This window comes from Globicephala melas, chromosome 12 (assembly GCF_963455315.2).
Source record: "Globicephala melas chromosome 12, mGloMel1.2, whole genome shotgun sequence".
NCBI classification, from domain to species: domain Eukaryota; kingdom Metazoa; phylum Chordata; class Mammalia; order Artiodactyla; family Delphinidae; genus Globicephala; species Globicephala melas.
Genome location: NC_083325.1, coordinates 31929472 through 31949824, shown reverse-complemented (window position 1 = coordinate 31949824; position 20353 = coordinate 31929472). Strand labels below are relative to the sequence as shown.

Here is a 20353-nt window from a genome sequence, read left to right as displayed (position 1 = left end):
CTGGTGTACAGCATAGTATGATCTCTCCAGTCCCCGGTGGGAGGCGAGGGGTGACTGCAAGTTGGCACCTTGGGAATGAGGGTATGTGACAGGAGCGCAGACCACTTGTGGGGTTGAGGGAGCCCAGTTAGGGCAGAGTCCGCTTCAGACAGCAATCCAGGATGAGCTATGTAAATAGGGTGATAATTCTGGATCCAGTTAGACTCAGTGGAAGAAAGACTCTGTAATGCTGTATAAAATTCTGGTATTTGAAAGCAAGTCATGAATATAAATAAAAGACAAAAACTATAGGCCTAGAGGGAGATAGAAAGAAAGGAATCAAAAGCGATGAGAGAAGCTGTTGATTCAATGCATTGAAAATGGGAATAGAGGAAGAGGGAAAGTTTGACAATGCAGCAATATTTTGAAACGAAGAGGGAAGTTTAGGAGGTTCTCGAAGATGATCTCCATCTTCGCAGTAGGAAGTAAAGTCATCTGTTGATAAAAATAATGAGTGACATTTGCTCACCTTGGACCAGGGACTGTGCAAAGTGGTTTATATATATTAACCTGTTTAATCTCCACAGCAGTTCCGTAGAATAGGGGCTATGATGATCCTAATTTCACAAGCAAGGAAACTGAGGCTCAGAGAAGTTGCATAATGTACCCAGGGTCAAAAAGCAAAGAAAGGAAAAACTGGTCTTTACCAGGTGAGATGAGATTGGATGAGAGTGGAGCTGGCTTAGTTCAGCTTCTTCGTGAATGCTCTGGGGACTGACAAAAGCTGGATAAAGGGATTATAAGACAGAGACTTCCTTGCAAGGAGGAGAATGCAAACACTGGGGACTGGCAAGTGTGGAGCACACCGCATAAGGTCGAGGAGACACGGAGCTCCAATGCAGTTTTAAGGGAACTGTGGAACCAGCTGCGAAAGAAGGAAGGGGAGAATCAGAGGAAGGACATGTTGACTCCCAGGGGACCACAGGCCGGCTGATGGATCGCTGTGGAGAGGAGGAAAGGAGAGAGTTATCCTGGGTGGGAGTTACCATGGAGACAAGCTGCAGACACCTGGATCTAATCTGATGAGAGGCAGAGCTCTTATGTGAAAACAAAAGCAAACTACAGGATGCAGTGGGTTGGGGGGGTCTGGATTCAAATTCTGCATCTGTGTCCTGGTGGCAGATTCATGTCATTTTCAAATGCTTGTGTGCTGTCAGCCCCATGGGAGGGACAGCCCAACTGAAAACGTAGTAGGAAGGCAGCTACAGGGAGGCCCTTGGTCCAGCAGAAAGGGCTGTGAACACTCACCGTGGGCGGGGAACAGAGAGTACTTGACGACACTGGGCAGGAAGATTCAGGAGGTGCTGGCATCCTGCACGCTGGCTGTGTTGTCAGGGGTCGGGGGGCTTTGGGGGGCCGCTGGGGCAGGGCAGTACTGGACAGTGAGGTTGGGGAACACAGTGACTCCTTGTGAGGAAGAAGCCGGGCAGCTTCTGACTGCCTCTGCAGCTGTGTGGGACTCACCCTGAACCCTGAGAGCAAGAGGCATTATTTTCTCCCCTCTCTTGTCAGATATTGACTCCCACGCAGGAAAAAGGAAGCACCTTTTGTCAGATGCTGCGGCCACTTCCTCTTCAGAAGGCTCCAGCCAATCTCTGGCTTTGCAGAACGAGGGCGCTGACTCCAGCCGCCGGACCTTGAGGGTGTAGGGCCCCAGGGCCGGCGCTGATGGGAGCCAGCCCCTCGACTGGCCCGCTGGGTTCCGGGGCAACCTCTCTGCTGCAGATCTGGACCCCCGAGCCCGGCCTAGCTGGGGCTCAGCGCTTCCCGGCCCCTCCCTGCACACTGCTCACAGCCCCTGTCAGCCCGCCTGTCTGTCCCTCTCCACAGCTCGGTCAAGGAGTGTGATGACCGGAGAGCAGATGGCGGCCTTTCACCCCGCATCCATCCCCAACCCACTGGAAAGGCCCATCAAGATGGGTTGGCTGAAGAAACAGAGGTCCCTCGTGAAAAACTGGCAGCAGAGGTACTTCGTGCTGAGGGCACAGCAGCTCTATTACTACAAGGACGAGGAGGACGTGAAGCCGCAGGTACCAGCCTGGCTGTTTGCCCCCTTCCCAGGGCTGTCCCCTCCTGGGTGCGGGAGGTGGGTGGAGCCCCGGAGATCACTACAGACTCGCAGGGGGGCTTCTTACTAGGATGAGACCCCTGTCCATTCGAAAGGACTTCTCTCTCTCCTTCTCACCCTTTGTGAGATACATAAACTGAGTTGCAGAGATGACAGGGTGATCTGCCTTCACGGAGCCCCAAGATGAGCGCTGGGGCTCTTCCTAAACGCAGCGCTAAGTCAGGGTGGGCAGCGTGGTCTTGATGGGAATGTGGAGCACAAGGGCTCAGGGAGAGTGGATTTGGGTTCAGGAAAATTGATTTGGGGCTTTCATTTATTTGTCTGTTCAATCAGTATTTATTGAGCATCTACTGTGCGCCAGACACTGTTCCAGGGAGTTGAAATAACTCAGTGACTAAAACAGATAAGCACCCCTGACACGTGGAACTTAGAAGATGGGGAGGGGGGAAGCAGAAAGATAAACATAATCAATAAGAAAATTATGTGGTTTGTTAGAAAATGACTAGTTCTATGAGGAAAAAATAGAATGGGCTAGGAGGATCAAGCATTTGGGGGAGGTGGTACAATTTCAAGAAGGGTAGCCAGAATGACTTCATGAAAAAGGGGACATTTGAGCAAAGATTAAGGAGGAGAAGCAATCCGCCAGGCAGATCTCTGGGTAAGGAGCACTCCAGGCAGAGGGGACAGCCAGTGCAAAGGCCCTGAGGTAGAGCATGTCTGATGTGTGTGGGAAATAGCAAGGAGGTCAGCGTGGGAGCAGCAGAGTCAGGGAATGAAAGGATCAGAGGAGATGAGGTCAGAGAATGGAGCGTTGGGGGTTGGGACGCAAATTGTAAAGGACATTGTAGTCCACTGTAAGGACTTGAGTCTTTACACTGAGGGTGATGGCAGGCCTTGCAAGGTTCCTGGCAGAAAGGGGTCATTCCTGGGTTATGTTGTAAAAAGATGGTTCTGGTTACCAGGCTCAAAAATAGATCCAAGGCTGAAGGGAGGAGGTATAAGGGTAATTTAGGTGAGAGGTTACTGTGTTTAGAATCTCAGTGGGCTGGAAGAAAATGATCAGATCCCTGATATACTTGAAAATACAGCAAACAGGGCTTCCAGATGGGGTGGATGGGGCTAGAGAGGGCTTTGATCGTAAATCTTGGGCCCGGGTCTTTTCTTCCTGCCTCATTGATTCCTCATGGCCATCGTGGTGAATGAGAGCAAAAGGGGATGCTGTTAACAGCTGAGAGACCCCAGGTGTAAATTGTATGTCTCAAGGCAGCCAGGAGGACTGGACACCCTTTCTAGAGTCATGCCTGTGGAGGTGGAAGAGTGGGCAAGGAACTTATTAGGGAGGACAGACTCTAAAACTTTCTGGAGCCAGAAAAAAAGCCCCAAGAAGGGTGGGGATATTGAAGGTGGATGGCCGGGTAAGCAAAGAAGTGAGAAGGTCATTTGGAAGAGGACAGTTCTCTCTAAGGGCAGGCTTGGGGCTCTGTGAGGCACCGGCAGTGCCCGGTTAATCAGGCCCTCCACTCAGAGGGCTGTGAGTGTCTGTCCCTGCAGAGGCTGGAGAGGGGCCAGAGACCCCACCACTGCCTGGGTTCTTGCCCAGTGTCCTGTGCGTGGTAACCAGACTTTCTTCACTTTATGGACAGACCCTATCAGAGGCAAGCAATTACAAGCTAAGATGGGGTTCCTGGTACATTAATAGCCGAGGCAGGAAGTCTTCCCGTCTGCGGAGCGTGAGGGAGATGGCAGTAATGTGTTAGCCTTCCCAAAGCAGCAGAAAGGGAAGTTCAGTGAGGCTTACTTCCGCGAGGTGTAGCAGGGAGCTCGTGTTCTTTTCCTGGCTCTACTACCATCTGGCCGAGTAATTATTTAATTTTTCTGGACCCCTCGTTTTGTCTTTTGTAAGATGAGGCAATCATACCTGGCCTGCATCTGTCCCAGGATTAAATGATATGAAGCACATGTAAAAAAATTGTTTTGTAAAAACATAAACGGATGTCAAAGAGTAAAATAAATTATTGGAGGTCCTGGCTTGTCTCCCTTACTTTTGGAGGAGGAAACTCTGAGTCCTCTCAGGATTAAATTAGTCTGATAATTAGGTGGAGCTTCTTCTAGAATGACAAGTATGGTTTATGTTTTAGAAAACCTATGAATGTATCAGACCAATAAGTCAAGATCAAGAAGTCGAATGAGAAAAACCACACAACCCCTAAATAGATGGCTGAAAAGAGCATTTGATAAAATCCAAAACTCATTTCAGATATAAAAAGTATTTTTTTAAAAAGGAATAAAATGATAATTTCTCAGAATATTTTATTTTATATGGATGTGAGTATCTTGATTACAAAAGCTATATGGGTATATAGTTGGAAATTTGGAGGAAGCAGAAAATCACGAAGTAGAAAATAATTATCTCTTCAGTGAGAAATAACCACCTAAATCCTCAATTCTTCCAGTTTTTTCTATGCACATACATTTAGAAACTCATCTAAATGCAAAATTAGGATAATAGTATTCTTTAATTAAAAATTAACACTATGTCTTGAACTATTATTCTACAATGTTATTAACTATTATTATTAACTATTATTCTACAATGTAATTCTTAGTTGTGGCAAAATAACTTATTTTATGGACATTCTATAAGTTATTTAACCAATTTCCTCCTAGAAAGTAGTTGAATATTTGGGCTGATGTTTCTATGTTATTATAACAAACAAGAATTAAGTGGATATCCTTGTCGACTTTTCATATATCCATCATTATTTTATTAAGATAAAGAAAAGTCTATTCAAAATAAAATACTTTCATTATGCTATCATTTAACATTGTTTTGGGATTCATAGACATTGCAAATATCTAGACGTGAAATGAAAGATATGAACTAAATTCTTGGGAAAAAATAAAGGTCTATTTTCACACTATGTTTCACACCATTCATGATTCTGGATGGGTTAAAGACTTAACGTGTGAAAACGAGTTCATAAAAATCCTAGAAGAAAGTGTAATTATCTGTGTGATCTTTGGGAAGCAGGTGTTTCTTAAGCATAGCAACAAAGACAGCACAAGGAAGAGACTGATTTAATTGCATAAATAGAAACGTCTGTACCTTAAAAACCAAAATAATAAGGTGAAAATGCAAAAGTAAACAGCAAAAATCGTAAACAGTTATTCTTCCTATTTAAAATAGTCTCAAATCTTATAAGAAACAGCAATAGGAAAATGAGTAAATGACGTAAATGGGCAATTTCCCAAAGAAATGTAATAGCCAAAAAGCATATGTAAAAACTCCACTCAGTCATAATTAAAGACATGCAATGGAAGTTAATGAGATACCATTGTCCCCTTATCAAAATGGCAAAGATTTTCTAGAAATTCCAATGTTAGTAAAGACCAGGGAACAGGAATTCTCATGCACAACTGGTGGAAATGAAAATCTGTACAACCTTTCTGGAGGGTAATATGCCTCTTAGAAATGCAAATTCTTTGACCCTGCATTTCTAATGTAGGGGTTTATAATAGTGATGTGGAAACAATGCCCAGTGGTAGGGGCTAAGTTATGTGAGGCCACTTTTATATATCTATCCGATAGAATATAATTCGGCTGTTGATGCCCTAAATTAATACTCTTTAAAATTGAAAGATGTCCATAATATCATTGCTTTGAAAAAAGCAGTTAACAGCAGAGGATGATTTATATGCTAATCCTATTCTTTTTTTTTTTTTTTTTTTTTTTTGCGGTACGAGGGCCTCTCACTGTTGTGGCCTCTCCCGTTGCGGAGCACAGGCTCCAGACGCGTAGGCTCAGCGGCCATGGCTCACGGGCCCAGCCGCTCCGCGGCATGTGGGATCCTGCCGGACCGGGGCACGAACCCGTGTCCCTTGCATCGGCAGGAGGACTCCCAACCACTGCGCCACCAGGGAAGCCCGCTAATCCTATTCTTGAGGGGAAAAAAACAATGAATCTGTAATTTATGGGAAAAGGCTTGGAAAGAAATACACAGAGATGTTAACTGAGTTATCTCTGAGTACCGGAGTTACACATAACTTTTACTTTTCTTCTTTCTCTATGACTAAAAAATAAATTAGTTGTAAATTTAAAAAGAACGCACATACACTCCGATTCCTAAAAAACTCAAAAAACAAAAATCACTCCAGTAATCTTAAAGCAATCAGATGAAAAATGCCCTCATGTATACTGATGATGTGTACGCTTGGTGCAGTCTTTCTAGAAAGCAATTTGGCCAGATTTCTAAAAGCCAAAATATATCATATCCAGAATGACCCAGTCATTCTGGTTTTAAGAAGCTATCCAAAAGAAATAATAAGATATATGCAGTGCTATTTGTAATTAGAAACAGTAGACCAAATGTCCAACAAAGGAGAATGATTAAGTAAATTATGGGGCCCTCTATGATGCACCCTTGTATGTGCTCTTCGAGGGGACCCTGGGGTTCAGGAGAAGGCAGTCTGTGTAGTTTTTCCTCTGAGTTCTCAGAAAGGTCTGTCTAGCTCTAACAGTATAATGCCCTGTAAGTCCATGACCTAGCTTCCTATAACTCATTCCAAAAGTTTCTTTGTCAAGGAAGTTGTTTAAAACAGAATCTCAGTGAATTGCCCTCGAGTCTCTGCTACAATGATGGTTTTAGACAATCCTGGCTTAGATGTTCCATTGCCTCATCTGCTTTCTCTGAAGTTAGAGCAGAGAGTTGTCTATCAGGGGTGAGCTGGGAAATGTTTAATCAACAGCCCTGTGGTAGGGGAGTTGCTCTGGACACAGCATTTGCCAATTTCTGTTGTGTAAATACTCCCACTGTGGCTGATTCAAGCTACCAGCATCCCTGAACACAGAGTTGAGAAGGGATGTACAGTAGCAGTGTTAGATAGTATTTCTACCACACAGATAGATTTGATGTAAATGACCGTACGAACAGAAATAATAGTAAAATAGAGCAAATAATTAGGTAAATAGAAATTTTTGTCTTTTGTATTTATATGAGATGATGGATGTTCACCAAACTTATTGTGGTGATCATTTCATGACGCTTGTGGGTCAAATCGTTGTGTTCTGCACCTTGAACTTGGACAGTCCGGTATGTCAATTGTGTCTCAGGCGAATTGCAAGAAAAAAAAAAAAAAGAAAAAGAGAATTAGAAAGTGATGAATTCTGAGTAGTACTACCTTTATTTTTAATATAAAATATTTCATTGTAAGGTTATATAATTTAACTTTTAATAATGGCTGTGAGTTATGTCACCAGAATAAAACACTATGTTGTTTTTTCAGACAGGAGGAAGCACTACCTGGTAGGAAGATAAAGAAAGTGTCATTTCAGGGGTACCTGCCTCTCCTAAGTTTGTCTCTAAACTATTATTTGATAGTTTCATCCAAAAACAGTAAAAATAAAATACAAAGTATGTAAATACCATTTATTGAACACTTACTAGGTGCCAGGCTCTGTGTTAAATTTCCTGAATATACCATCCAGCAGCACAATTTAAGGGTCATTTTTTTTCTGAGACCACTGATATTATTTAAAGATGGCGGGGAGCATGTAGGTGGTGGTTATTTTTAAGTAATAAAATGAGAGAAGTGTAGGCAGAATTTTTTTTCTTTTCTCTTGTCCTCCTTCCCCCAGCTCCCCTCCTTCCCCTCCTTCTCTTCCCCTTTCTCTACCCGACCCTCCTCTTCTGCTTTCGCTTCCACTCTTTTTCTCACTCAGTCTTAGACATTTGCATTTATAGACCCCCAAGAAACATTTATTCTTTCAGGATTCTGAGCTGATCTGGGAGTTCCTTAAGACTCTTCCTTTATAGCTTTTCTGCTACCAATCCTTTTCATCCATGGTTTGTTCTAGAAACAAGGCATCACTCTTTACTCAGCTCAGAATCAGACACCCTACCTACGACAGCTAGTGAAATGTAAATTATGAGTAAGGAACTCTAGGACAATTAACTGTGCCTCCTCGTGCTGTTACTTAAACTTTGAAAGTGTTGGTTTCCTCATCTGTAATGTGGGAGTGGCCATCCTGCCATGTTTCTGATTTGGGGGCTGTTCTGAGGTCTAAGGAGATGTTGCATGTGAAGATGCACTGTCAATGGTAGAGCAATGAGCGTACACGTGGTGGAAGTGACTTGGTTTTCTGATGACATATTCACGTGTAAGGTCACAAATTCCACCCTCACTCCACCCCTCCCCCACAACGGATCCATGATCCTCCTCCCCTTGCCTGTTCAAGGGACATCAAGCTGCTGGGTCCCAGCACTTCCACTGTGATGGTGAAGAGCACAGGGTTTGAACACACTTCTGAGATGAATTACCATTCTGCCACTTACTAGCTCTGTGACATTGGACAAATCACAGAACCATTCTGACCCCCAGTTTCCTCACTTGTAAATTTGTGTAGCAATACCTTGCCTGGAGAATTGCTTAAAGGACTAAGCAAATAATACACATTCAAGGTGCTTAGCAGAGGGACAGACACCTGGAGTGTGCTGCTCAGAAGCTCTTGCTGCTACTAAGTACTGCATCGCCTCAATGAACCTGTGGTTCAGTCCCCAGTGCCCCCTTTGGCAGCCTGGCAGGTGGTATGGTCCCGCCAGTCTCAGCATGGCCTCCACAAAGATCAGGTGTCTTGTTTGGCAAGGAATTTTAGCTCTTGGAAAGTAGGAAGAGGCAAGTGTTGGTGATGGCGTCCTCTCAGTTCATTCTCCAGTCAGAACCTTGTCCTCCTGTCTCTTTAGGCACCTTGCTTGTTGTCACACAGCCGCCACTTAATTTCACCAAGGTCTGAGTAGCAGAAGTGCCCCATTCGAAGCTGGGATGCCAGCTTTCCATGCTCCTCTCTGCTATCCCATCATTATCCTATCTGTCCTCCAACTTTATTTTAGTGCATAGCTGGTAATGTTTTTGCTTACCTTAAAGGCCTCGTTTTCAATCTTTCAGGGTTGCATGTATCTACCAGGGAGCACAATCAAGGAGATCGCCACAAACCCAGAAGAAGCGGGGAAGTTTGTCTTTGAAGTCATTCCAGGTAGGTGACGAAATGTGGGATAGACGTGCATCACGTTCCCATGTTACTTCTGACCCCAGAAGTCAAGGTTACATTCAGTGAGTCCGTCAACCGGCTAGCCAACCAGCCTAGTAAGAATGCATAATAGTTCTGTATATAGTTAATGGTCCCATACTAGTTCATTAATGACACGTGAACTAAGTGCGTGTGCATCCGGTTGAGCTCTGTAAGCATTTCACGAGCACCTGCTCGGAGCCAGGTATCCACTAGGCACTGGGATACTGATCGGAAAGTGCATCATCCCTGCTCGCTAAAAGGAGCTCAGCTTTGAAGACGAGTGGGACAATAAAATGAACAGTTAAATTATAAATTGAACCATGTGAAATCGCCATGTTGGTAGGTCAAAAACGGTCGACAGTCAACAGTCTCATATGGTTCATTGTGACCTATTAAGAAATGACAGCTCCGACTTCCTGAGCACTTACTGCATGTCAGGCGCTGTAATTTACCTATTGCACAAGCTAGCCGCACACTGGAGGGTGTCTCTTTCTAATCAAGAGTTACCTTCCTCGAATGCATTTGGGGAAAGGGGAAGTTTGTCTCAGTTTGTCTCAAGGGAAGTTTGCTTGTGTCTGTGGAAGTCTGTCACACTGAGGCTCTCCTCCCTGTCTCTTGCTCCTTCACCAGCCCCCCGCAACCAACAGGAACTACAGAACTGCTGGTCCAGCTATGCAGCTAGGTTGCTGCTGCCATGCTGACACAGCAGGGGAGACCAATGTCCCCTGAGTGCCCCTTGCCTTAAATTTCTTCTTACCTCTCACACAAGGCAGCTGTGTGCATAAGAAACTTGATGGCAAAGTCAGTGTAGCAGAGAGGGTAGACACGCCCCATCTGGAGCCAGCCTTCCCGGGGCCACATCCTGGCCCTGCCACTTACTATGTGTGCAATTGTGATCAATTATTTAATTTAATAATTTAATTTAATAATTTAATTTCTCTTTGCCTCTGTTTCTTTACCTGGGAAATGGGAACAATGATGATGGTAGTGAGGATTAAGTAAAGGAGTATATATGCCACACTTGGTACAGTGCCAAGTGTCTGAAGTTTTGGCAATAACTAGAGGAAATTGTAATGTAGAAACCAATCCCCAAACTGGCTCTGACTATTTATAGAAAACAAAGAAAAACAGGTGTTTTTTTTTTGAAAGTTCAGCTCTTCCCAAGTGACCCCCTCCCTTGCTTTTTATCTGAGAGTCTATTCATTTTTCTTCCTCCTCAGAGGAAGAGCCTACTTTTCCAGTCTCTCCTTTCTGGGATAACCCCACCCTTTTCCCACGAGGTTTCTTCTATCCCTAGGATCCCTTTCCCAGCACAATTCAAGGGATGTGACCATTCATGATGACACATGTCCCAAAACCTGATTTTTCAATCTGGGGTGACCCTATTGAGAGCTCCAACTGCAAATTTACTGTGGACTTTGCAGTAAATTGAAGATTGCTGTTACTGTAGGATGAAGATTTGTCCTCTCATTGTCACTCACGCTTACAGCTGTCTCCTGGGCTGCTGGGGGAATTCTTGGACAGATTCACACATGTGTGTACGTGCACATACACACACTCAACTCATATGGACAAACAACAATTCTAAAGCAATAGTATGGCAGGGAACCATTTTCCTAAAGACACCATCATTCTCAAGGCTCCACCTAACCTAAAATGAGACAACCCTTTATGTTATGATGTAGAGAATTTTCAGTTCCTCTTTTTGTCGTCCTCTCGTGCAAGACAATTCTCAGGGGCCAGCGCTGGCATCAGAAATGGTCTCCCTAATCGGGGCCCCCTCTCTGTGATCACCAGCTTTAGCTGCACAAAGGCCATAGAGAAGAATTTGGTTGTGGTTATGCTGTTTTTCTTTACTTGGAGCAGGCAAAAATTTGAGGCAAGTTTCTCTCTCCCTAACTACCTCAAGCAGAAGAACTATCTGTTCTCCCACCCAAAGGGAGTCATCAGGGATGGGGGGGGGTTATTCCTTCTGTAGAATAAGTAGCATTTAATTCTCATACTGCCTTCTGAAATGTTACACCAAAATTATTGAGCACCTGCTACGAGCCGGGCACTATTGTAGGAACTGGGGATCCAGCAATGAACAGAACAGCCTGTATGCAGCTTACAGTCAATGGGGGGAGACTGAAAACAAACCAAATAAATGAGAACATTGTACAGTTTTATTATGGGATAAGTATTATGGGAAGAAAGCAAAGAAAGAGAAAGTACTGGATGAGGTGGGGATGGCAACTGTTGATTTGTCATTTGAAATAGAGCGGGAAGAATAGACATCCTTGAGAAGGTAACCTTTGAGCCAAGATGGAAGGAAGTGAAGACGTGAGCCAAGTGCACATCTGGAGGAAGAACATTCCAGGAAGGGGAGCAGCCAGTGCAAAGTCTCTGAGCCTATTTCTTGTGTCCAGGAAACATCAAGGAGGCCAAGGTGGTTACAGTGGAGTGCTGAGAGGGAAGAAGAGTAGGTGATTTGGTCAGGGGTGGGCACAAGTTTTACAGGCACTGGTAGGCAAGTGTAAAAAGTTTAGTTTTTGTGCTACAAGGATGAAAATCCATTGGGAGGTTTTGAGCAGAGAAGTAACGTGATCTGACTTTTGTTTTAAAACTCTTTTGAGTTGAGACTAAAAGACTAATAATTATTGTAATTATCCAAGTCAGTGATAGTAACAATGAAGGGGGTGAGAAATGATCAATTTCTGGACACAATTTGAAGCTAGAGAGGACTTCATTTGCTGATGGATTGGATGTAGGAAGAGAAGTCAAGGTTGACTCTAAGGTTTTCACGTAAACAACAGGAAGGACGGCTTTCCTGAGATTTGTGCGTGTGACCAGTTTTGGGTGGAAGATCAGGGCTTTAGCTTTGGACGTATTAAGTAATTAATTCAATTTTAATGATAAGGAAACTAATGTTCAGGATAATTTAGCTACTGCTGTGATAGAGGTGATGATAGGATGTTAAGAGGTTTAGAAAAGGGAGTCCCCACTCCATCTGGAGTGGGAGGGGGAGGTTTGAAGGAAGGGTCCTTAGAGAAGATAACATTTGCACTAGGTTTTAAAGGATGGATAGGAGTTCCTTAGGCAGGGGAAGAAAAGAAGGGAGGTTCCTTTCTGACAGGGGTAGCAGCCCAGTAGGTGACACAGGCTGAACAGACTGTTTAAGTCAGAGAAAGTATGTGCCTGAGGGCAGAGATGCTGTTCATGGGCTTTGTGTTAATGTCAGGCAGTTTCCCTCAAAGACAGCTCTTCCTCGCACCCCAATGTGCCCAAACATTCATTTTTTTGAAGGGTAACAAAGAATTTTCAAATTCCCTTTGGCTCTTGTCTCTTGAATCTATCTTAATATTACCCAGCCTCACCTTCCTTACCCTCTGGGATGACTGACTTCTCAATCCATCTTGTCGTCAGCTCTTCTAATCAGAAAGATCAGTCCATGGAAGCCCTGGTCATTGAGGAACATCCTGAGAGGTGGTTGCCATGATGGAACTAAAGGAATCTCTCAGGAATGAGAGATAACTGAGAAGGCATGTTCTTGATAACGTAATAGACTGGAGTGTAGGCATGGTGGAGAAGGATACCAGATAAATTTTGGCCAAGGTCAAATTTGAAGCGCTATGGGCTGGTGGAAACTATTGGGAGAAAGACCCATGGCCTTGCCTTGAGTTTGGTGGTAACTTACTGGGTACCAATGGGCAAGGCCCTTTGCACCTCTGGGCTTCAGTTCCATTATTTGTAGAGCAGAAATGATACTAGAGCTCTACTCTATTACTAAAGGATGTTGTGTTTCCTATGGGATTCTTTAGTTCTGCCCTGAGGGCTTTTTACTGCCCATCTTACTTCTGGAAACACCCAGTTTCAGGATGTTCCTCAGTGACCAGCACTTCCATGGGCTGACCCTTCTGGGCAGAAGAGCTGATGACCCAGTGATAAGATGGATTCAGAATCAGGTTGTCTCAAAGTGTAAAAGAAAGTGAGGCTGGGTAATATTAAGATAGGTTGAAGAGACTGAAAACAAAGGCACTTTGAAAGTATTTTGTTGCTATGTAAGAAAATACAGGTTTGGGCCCAACTGGGCAGCTAGAACAGGGTCTTTTTTTTAAGCTTTTTAAAAGTTGAAATATAGTTGATGTACAATATTATATAAATTACAGGTGTACAATATACTGATTCACAGTTTTTGAAGGTTATAACCCATTTACAGTTATTATAAAATATTGGGTATATTCCCATGTTGTACAATATATCCCTGTAGCTTATTTTATACCCAATAGTTTGTCCCTCCTAATCCCCTACCCCGTATTGCCCCTCCCCATCCCTCTCTCCACTAGTAACCACTAGGTTGTTCTCTATATCTGTGAGTTTGCTTCTTTTTTTGTTATATTCACTAGTTTGTTGTATTTTTTAGGTATGACATATAAGCAATATCATACAGTATTTGTCTTTCTCTGACTTATTTCACTTAGCATGATGCCCTCCAAGTTCATCCATGTTGCTGCAAATGGCAAAATTTTGTTCTTTTTTGTGGCTAAGTAATATTCCATTGTATATATATACCTCATCTTCTTTATCCATTCATCTGTTAATGGACACTTAGGTTGCTTCCATATCTTGGGAATTGCAAATAATGCTATGAACATCAGGGTGCATATATCTTTTCAAATTAGCGTTTTTGTTTTTTTCAGATAAATACCCAGGAGTGGAATTGCTGGGTCATATGGTAGAAAAACAGGCTCTTTTTGAAGGAAATGCCCTGATGTTTTGAGAAGAATGGGTTGATGTCCCCTAAAGCGATGTGAGATTTAATAGTATCCTGTAATTGAAAGGGATTGCTGTTATTTTCTTGTACTTTGTAAGACCTATGTTTGATGTGCCCCTTCTCCCTCTCCTCTCCTCTCTCCCTATTTTTCTCTCTTTGTCACTTTCTCTTATTCTTTCTCTTGGTCTCCTCTCCCCACTCTGCCCCCTTGTCATTTCTTCCACCCTTTTGTCCATTTGATAACACCAACCCAAGACATACTACAGATGTCTGTCTGTAATCTTGGGTTTAAAGTGAAAACGATAAAGAATGTCCTAACAAACTTCATTTGTCCATCAGCTATGTATCGAGAGCCTACCACTTGCAATGTCTTCATGCAGGCAGGAGGGCAGTAATCCTGAACAGGAGGCACAGATTCATAAGAAAGGCACACGGTGCTCATTGCCCCTCCCTCCTGAGTTGCTGTTCCCTCCTCCAACCCCACGGCTGAGCTCAGGGTAGCCTAGGAAGGTATCCATGATTGGCATGATGGACTTAGGTTTCAGAATCGTATGGGCTGAGCCTGTCTCCTCTTGTACTGACACTGCCCCTTGAACTTCCTCTTAATTTTTGATAGGAAATGGCTTCTGTCCTCCATGGGGACAGATCTCAGCCCAAATCATCTCAGTTGCAAACCACTGAGTTCAATGATTTGTGTATAGGATTAGAGCTCCAGCAAAAACAATAAAGGTACGTAGATACTCAGTTGTGCTGAGGAAAATTAGATGCCTTTGTGCTGTTTGACCGCTTGTTTAATTGGACCAAAGAAGCAATTCAGGCTCAGCTTCCCCTCGCTGCCCCTTGCTCTGGCCCCTGACCAATGTATGACCTTCATTAGTGTTACTTCTTCCTCCAGCCTCATGTGACCAGAGTCGCACGGGACAGGACTCCTATGTCCTCATGGCCAGCTCCCAGGCGGAAATGGAGGAGTGGGTTAAATTCCTTAGAAGAGTCGCTGGCACACCCTCTGGAGGTAAGGACTCCTGCAGGCTTTCCTGGACAGGTGTCTGTGACATCTCAAGGATGGGAAGGAAGTCGTTTCAGACAAGAGCTTTCCTTGAACAGTGTTCAAAGAAGACCACCAGAGGACAACTCTGAGGCCATGCTCATTGCCAAGGCTCTAACTTCCCTCCCTGGGTGATGTCAAAGCCAACTCCAGATTAGCTGGAAGGACTGCAAGCCCTTTGCACTCATCGGCAAATGTGTGTGATGCCCTGAAGCAGTCCTTTCTCCTCTCTGGACACAGTGCTCTCATCTGTAAAACGAACGGGTTGGACCAGCTGACCCCGGTTCCTGGCAGCACTAACCTTCAGTGGTACCAAGAGCCTGCCCAGTTATGGGGGTTTGGGAACCCAAGAAGGTTGATGGCAAGATCTATGCTGAAAGCATAAGTTAGGCTGATCAACACAGGAAACTAAAGCTGCTGTCCAGAATTGGGGTGGTCACAAGGAGGAGAGGTTCCGGAATTGTGTCTGCAGTCTTACAGGTACACAGTGAATTCAAGGTTGAACACTTTTCTGGGTTACAGGTGTTTGAGTTTATAAGCTCAATTTCAAGGTTACAAGCTCAAGTGTTTGAGCTCTCTGAGAACACTCAGTGTTGTGTCCACACTGCAGGAGGGCCCTGCCTGTGAATAACTAATGTGAAAAAAATCTGAAATTAACAAACAGGTGAATTCAGTATGTGTTTTTTCCTTTCATAAAAATATGAAAGAACTGGTGACGCCATCTCAAGTGACCATTTTCCTTCAACTTTTTTAGGAACACACTCATTTGTGTCAACTCCAGGATAACGATATAATTTATGATTATTTATCACTTATGCTGCCTGTTATTTTGGAAATTATTTGGGGGGGGGCTGTTATAGCTCAAATATTAAATATTTATTTGATTTCCCAATAACTTCTTTCAAAAATTATGAACATCTTAACAATTTTGTGGACATTTGAAAAAATATAGGAAAACAATCACTCCTAAGACTACCAGAGGTGTTTTTATATTTTCCTTCCAGCTGGTGTTCATATATACATACTTGTTTCTCAGGATGACAAACACAGGATTTATGCAGTTCAACACGGTTTATTTTCGAGCTTAATTTTCCCAAAGGGCTGTATAATCTTAATTGATAAATTTTATCCAAATGACGTTAAGCAAGAAAAAGGTATTTGCGGGGCAGGTGCAAGTTACTCCAAGAAACCAAGGGCAGGAACTTCCAGGAGGACTGAAGGGACTGGGGCTGAGAACTGATGTTTCCCTGGGGCCACGCAGCTTCCCATTCCACTTTTCTCTGCCTGCCTCTTTTTGTCTAGTTAACAGCCCTCTGGCGCTCATGCCCGTCCCAAATACTGCTGTGCCAGCCCCGGCTATCCTATATTTATCCCCGGAGTACCAGCAGAGGCTGAGCTCAGCCTCTAGTGCCTCCCCCTTCCAAACTCCTGGCTCAGCTGTGGTCAGGATCCGGGGCAGGGAGGAAGTCCTGTGGCCAGTGACCTGCCCAGGAGGGGCTGCGAGAAAAGAAGTGACTTGGATGGGACAGCCTAATTTGAGTGCCTGCCTCATACAAACAGCTGCAACCTATTACAAAAAAGAGGAGTGTAGTTTCATTAACCATTTCCCAGTTCCTAAACACAGTATTTTTTATGGTGCTAATCAGGTTGAGATGAGCGGTTTATTTATTAAAGCTCTGTTATGTGCTGCTCAGCCTGGATGGTCTGACCTGTGACCTTCCTTACTGCCCTGGATTGTGTGAGGGTTGACATTTTCTGTTTTCCCTGGTCCAGTCCTTTAGGCTGTCTGCAGCGACAAGGGTAGCACATGTCGTCTAAATTATGTACCTGTTCTGAGTCAAAATGCTGTGGAGGGCTTCCCTGGTGGTGCAGTGGTTGAGAGTCCGCCTGCCGATGCCGGGGACACGGGTTCGTGCCCCGGTCCGGGAAGATCTCACATGCCGCGGAGCGGCTGGGCCCGTGAGCCATGGCCGCTGAGCCTGCGCGTCCGGAGCCTGTGCTCCGCAGCGGGAGAGGCCACAACAGCGAGAGGCCCGCGTACCGCAAAAAAATAAATAAAAATGCTGTGGAGGCACTGTGACCGGCATCTATGCCCCGTGTGGTGCTCTGCTCAGCCTTGTCAGGGTGAACCGTTGCAACGGTCATAACCCACATGGGGATTTCTCCCTCACCCCACTTGGAGGCCACCACCGTCAGAAGCAAGTCAAGCGTAAGTCCTGTAGGCAGAGGAAAGTCCAAGGGAGGGGAAATAAGAGTCCAGCACTATTTATGTATTCAAAGAACAAGGTTTGCATTTGATGTGGCATCTCAGATTGAACCAAACTCAGAGATCTCAGGATGAGAAGGCATTTTAAGACAGCAGAGTCCAGTCTGTGGTCTTGGGACAAGTCAGACAGTTGCTCTTCCTGTTTGTAAGTCAGGAAACTTCAGACGTGAGGAAGTAAGCGATTTGTCCAAGGGACCCAGCCGTCGAGGGGCAGGGCTGGGGCTCCTGCCCCTGGGGAGGCCCTCTTTCGCCTTTTCAAGTGCCTCTGATCTGGGTCTACTAGATGGGCAGGGTGTGCCCCCTCACACTCTGGAAAGTCACTGAGGTATGTTGCTGCTGTCTTTTTGCAGCTCTTCATGAAACTTTCTATGACTTTTCCCACCCAGAACCTACCCGCTTCTCACCACCTTTGTTACTTGCCATCCTGGTTGAGGCGCCAGACTGCCTTGTTCGAATGGCAGCAGTGGTCTCCAAACTCTCTCCACGCTTCCAGGCTCGCCTTCTTATAGTCTGTTTTCAACAGAGAGAAGAGTGAACCTATTAAACCTGTCATCTCAAGACCCTTCTCTGCTCATCACTGTCTAATAGCTTCCTTTCTCTCTCAGAGGAAAAGTCAGAAGCCTTATAATGACTCCCCACAATCTGCCCCCACCCCCATAAGCTCTCTGACCTTGTTTTCTAGAACCCTCTCCAGTGCCCATTTCACTCCAGCTTCACCAGCCTCCTTGCTCTTCCCCAAACACCCTAGGTACACTCCTGCCTCATGGCCCTTGCACTAGCTGCTTCCTCTGTCTGGAACCCTCCTTCCCCAGGGTGCTGCACGGCTTGGTCCCTTGCTTTCCTCAGGTCTTTGCTCAAACTTCACTTCAGTGAGCCTTCCCCTGATCGTCCCGTTTCACACTGAACCCCTTCCCCACCAAGTCATTCTCATGCCAGTTCTGCAGAGCTGAGGCTTCTTCCTGCCCCGACTCCTTTTCTGGCTCCCCTGATGGGAGAGAGGGTCCACATGTTTCCCGTGGCATACCTAACTTCTTCCCCGCAGCTCCTCCTGCATCTGAGCTGACTCTGGACATGTCTCTTACCTTGTCCGATTTGATTCTGGGACCAATTCCAGTGGGTGCGTGTTGGGGAGAGGGGGAGGGCTCCCCACACGTCTAAGCAATTCTTGGACACCAGCTCGGTGTTCTACAATTTAACTCAATTTTGATGCTATCTACCTGGAGACAGCTTCAGATTTCACAGGTTAATGGCTCAGTCGTACAAAACTGCCCTCATATGCCTATGGCAAGTCCAGATTGTACCCTGTGCGTCTAACCAATCAGCTACAGATAGGAAGTTCCACAACCCCCTCCTTGGGTTCAAATAATTTGCTAGAGTAGCTCACAGAACAGAGGAAACCAGTTTACTTACTAGATTACTAGCTTATTATAATAGAACAAAGCTCTGGAACAGCCAGATAGAAGAGACGCATAGAGAAGGTATGGGGGACAGGCACGGAGCTTCCATGCCCTCTCCCAGCACCATTCTACCTGCACCTCCTTGGGTTCACCAACCCGGAAGCTCTCTGAACACATCCGTTTGGGCTTTTCTGGAGGCTTTAGTACGTAGGCACGATTGATTAAATCATTGGCCATTGGTGATTGAACTCAATCACCAGCCCCTCTCCCCTCCCTGGTGGGTGGGACTGAAAGTTCCAAACCAATAATCACATGGTTGGTTCCCCCGGCAACCAGCCCCCATCCTTAGCTGGGATCCAAAAATTACCTCTTTAACATAACGAAAGACACTTTATCGCTCTCATCACAGGAAATTTGAAGAGTTTTAGGAACTCTGTGCCAGGAAGTGGGTGGAAGACGAAAAAATATTTATTATTATAAATCACAATATTGCACCTTGGAGAGCAGCTCTTTGGTGCATCTGGGTGTTCCAGCCTTTTCCTTCCTAGACAGCCAATTTATCTCTCTCTCTCTCACTCCCTTTTTTTTTTTCTTTCTTTCTTTCTTTTCCTACCTTTTCTTAAGGGCCCAGCTGGAAAGTTTAGATTAATTTTTTCCCAGAAATTCTGGATGCAGTTCTAGGTTGTCCCGAATTACGTAGGACAAAGGGAAGGGAGGTGATCACACCTCAACTTCAGGTGATTTGTTCCCAGGCTCCCAGCTGCCCACTTTCTCCAAACCACCTCCTCCTTTTAGTAAGGGGGCTCTGCCTTCCCTGGATCTCCGCATTGAAACCTGGTCTCCATCCCATCCCCAGGAGGCTGGCAGCCACCCTGCTAATTGTTACTCAGTCGGGACCTGCTTTGCCTTCTTCCTCTGGAGGATGGCCTCTGGAGTTTTCCTTGGGCCATCACTGGGCGCAGAAGCACGGCACTAAATTATGCATAATTCTGCTCCACCCAAGCAGGTTGAAAGACCCTGGGGCAGGTCGCATGGTTTAAGCGTCTTTGTGTGTTTGCCAGCACTAGGTATGGATCATATAAATATGGAATTGTTCTATGCCTCAGGTTCCCTTTCTCCCTCTCATTTCTTTAGGTCTCTGCAGCCTTCAGAGCAAGATTTCACAACCCACAGTCCAGCGTAGCCTGTGGGAGTGTGGTCTCTGTGATTCACTGTTACCTCATGTGTCCTGCTTTTTCTCTGTGGCTAAATGGGACATTACGAGGGATGATTTTTATTTATTTTCAATAATTCCCTCACCTCCCTTCCCCTGAGATCCTAACACCAGACGGATACTTAGTTAATTCATTTACTCCACAAATATTTCTTGAGCATGTGTCACGTGCCAAGCACGGCACCAGCACTGGGAGTACAACAATGAGAGAGAGAAGAAGAGAGAAAAAAAGAAAAGACAAAGTCTCTACTTTCAAGGAGATCACAGTCTAGCAGAAGACACAGAAAGGAAACAAAAACCCCAAGGAAAACCATAAAATTACAACGGCGAAAAGTACCATGAAGAAAAAACTCATGATGCTATGTAGGGGAAAAAAAATGTCTTTGTTAAGAAGTTCAGGGAAGGCGTCCCTGAACTAGTGATGATTAAGCTTCTATCTGAAAGGCCAGTAGAGGCCAGCTAGGCAGAGAAGGGGGAAGAGGAGCAGTGTCCCAGTCAGAGGAATA

General features: G+C 45.0%; 1 protein-coding gene across 2 annotated transcripts in view; it reads left to right on the top strand.

Moving 5' to 3' along the window:
• The window catches only part of ARHGAP25 (Rho GTPase activating protein 25), an 87997-nt gene that overhangs the window by 39814 nt on the left and 27830 nt on the right, over positions 1-20353 (top strand). For both annotated transcript variants that reach the window (XM_030877428.2, XM_060309493.2), the window contains exons 2-4: positions 1870-2069; positions 9050-9137; positions 14822-14938. In XM_030877428.2, coding sequence (XP_030733288.2) covers positions 1870-2069; positions 9050-9137; positions 14822-14938 — 405 coding nt within the window. The remainder of the gene's footprint in view (positions 1-1869; positions 2070-9049; positions 9138-14821; positions 14939-20353) is intronic.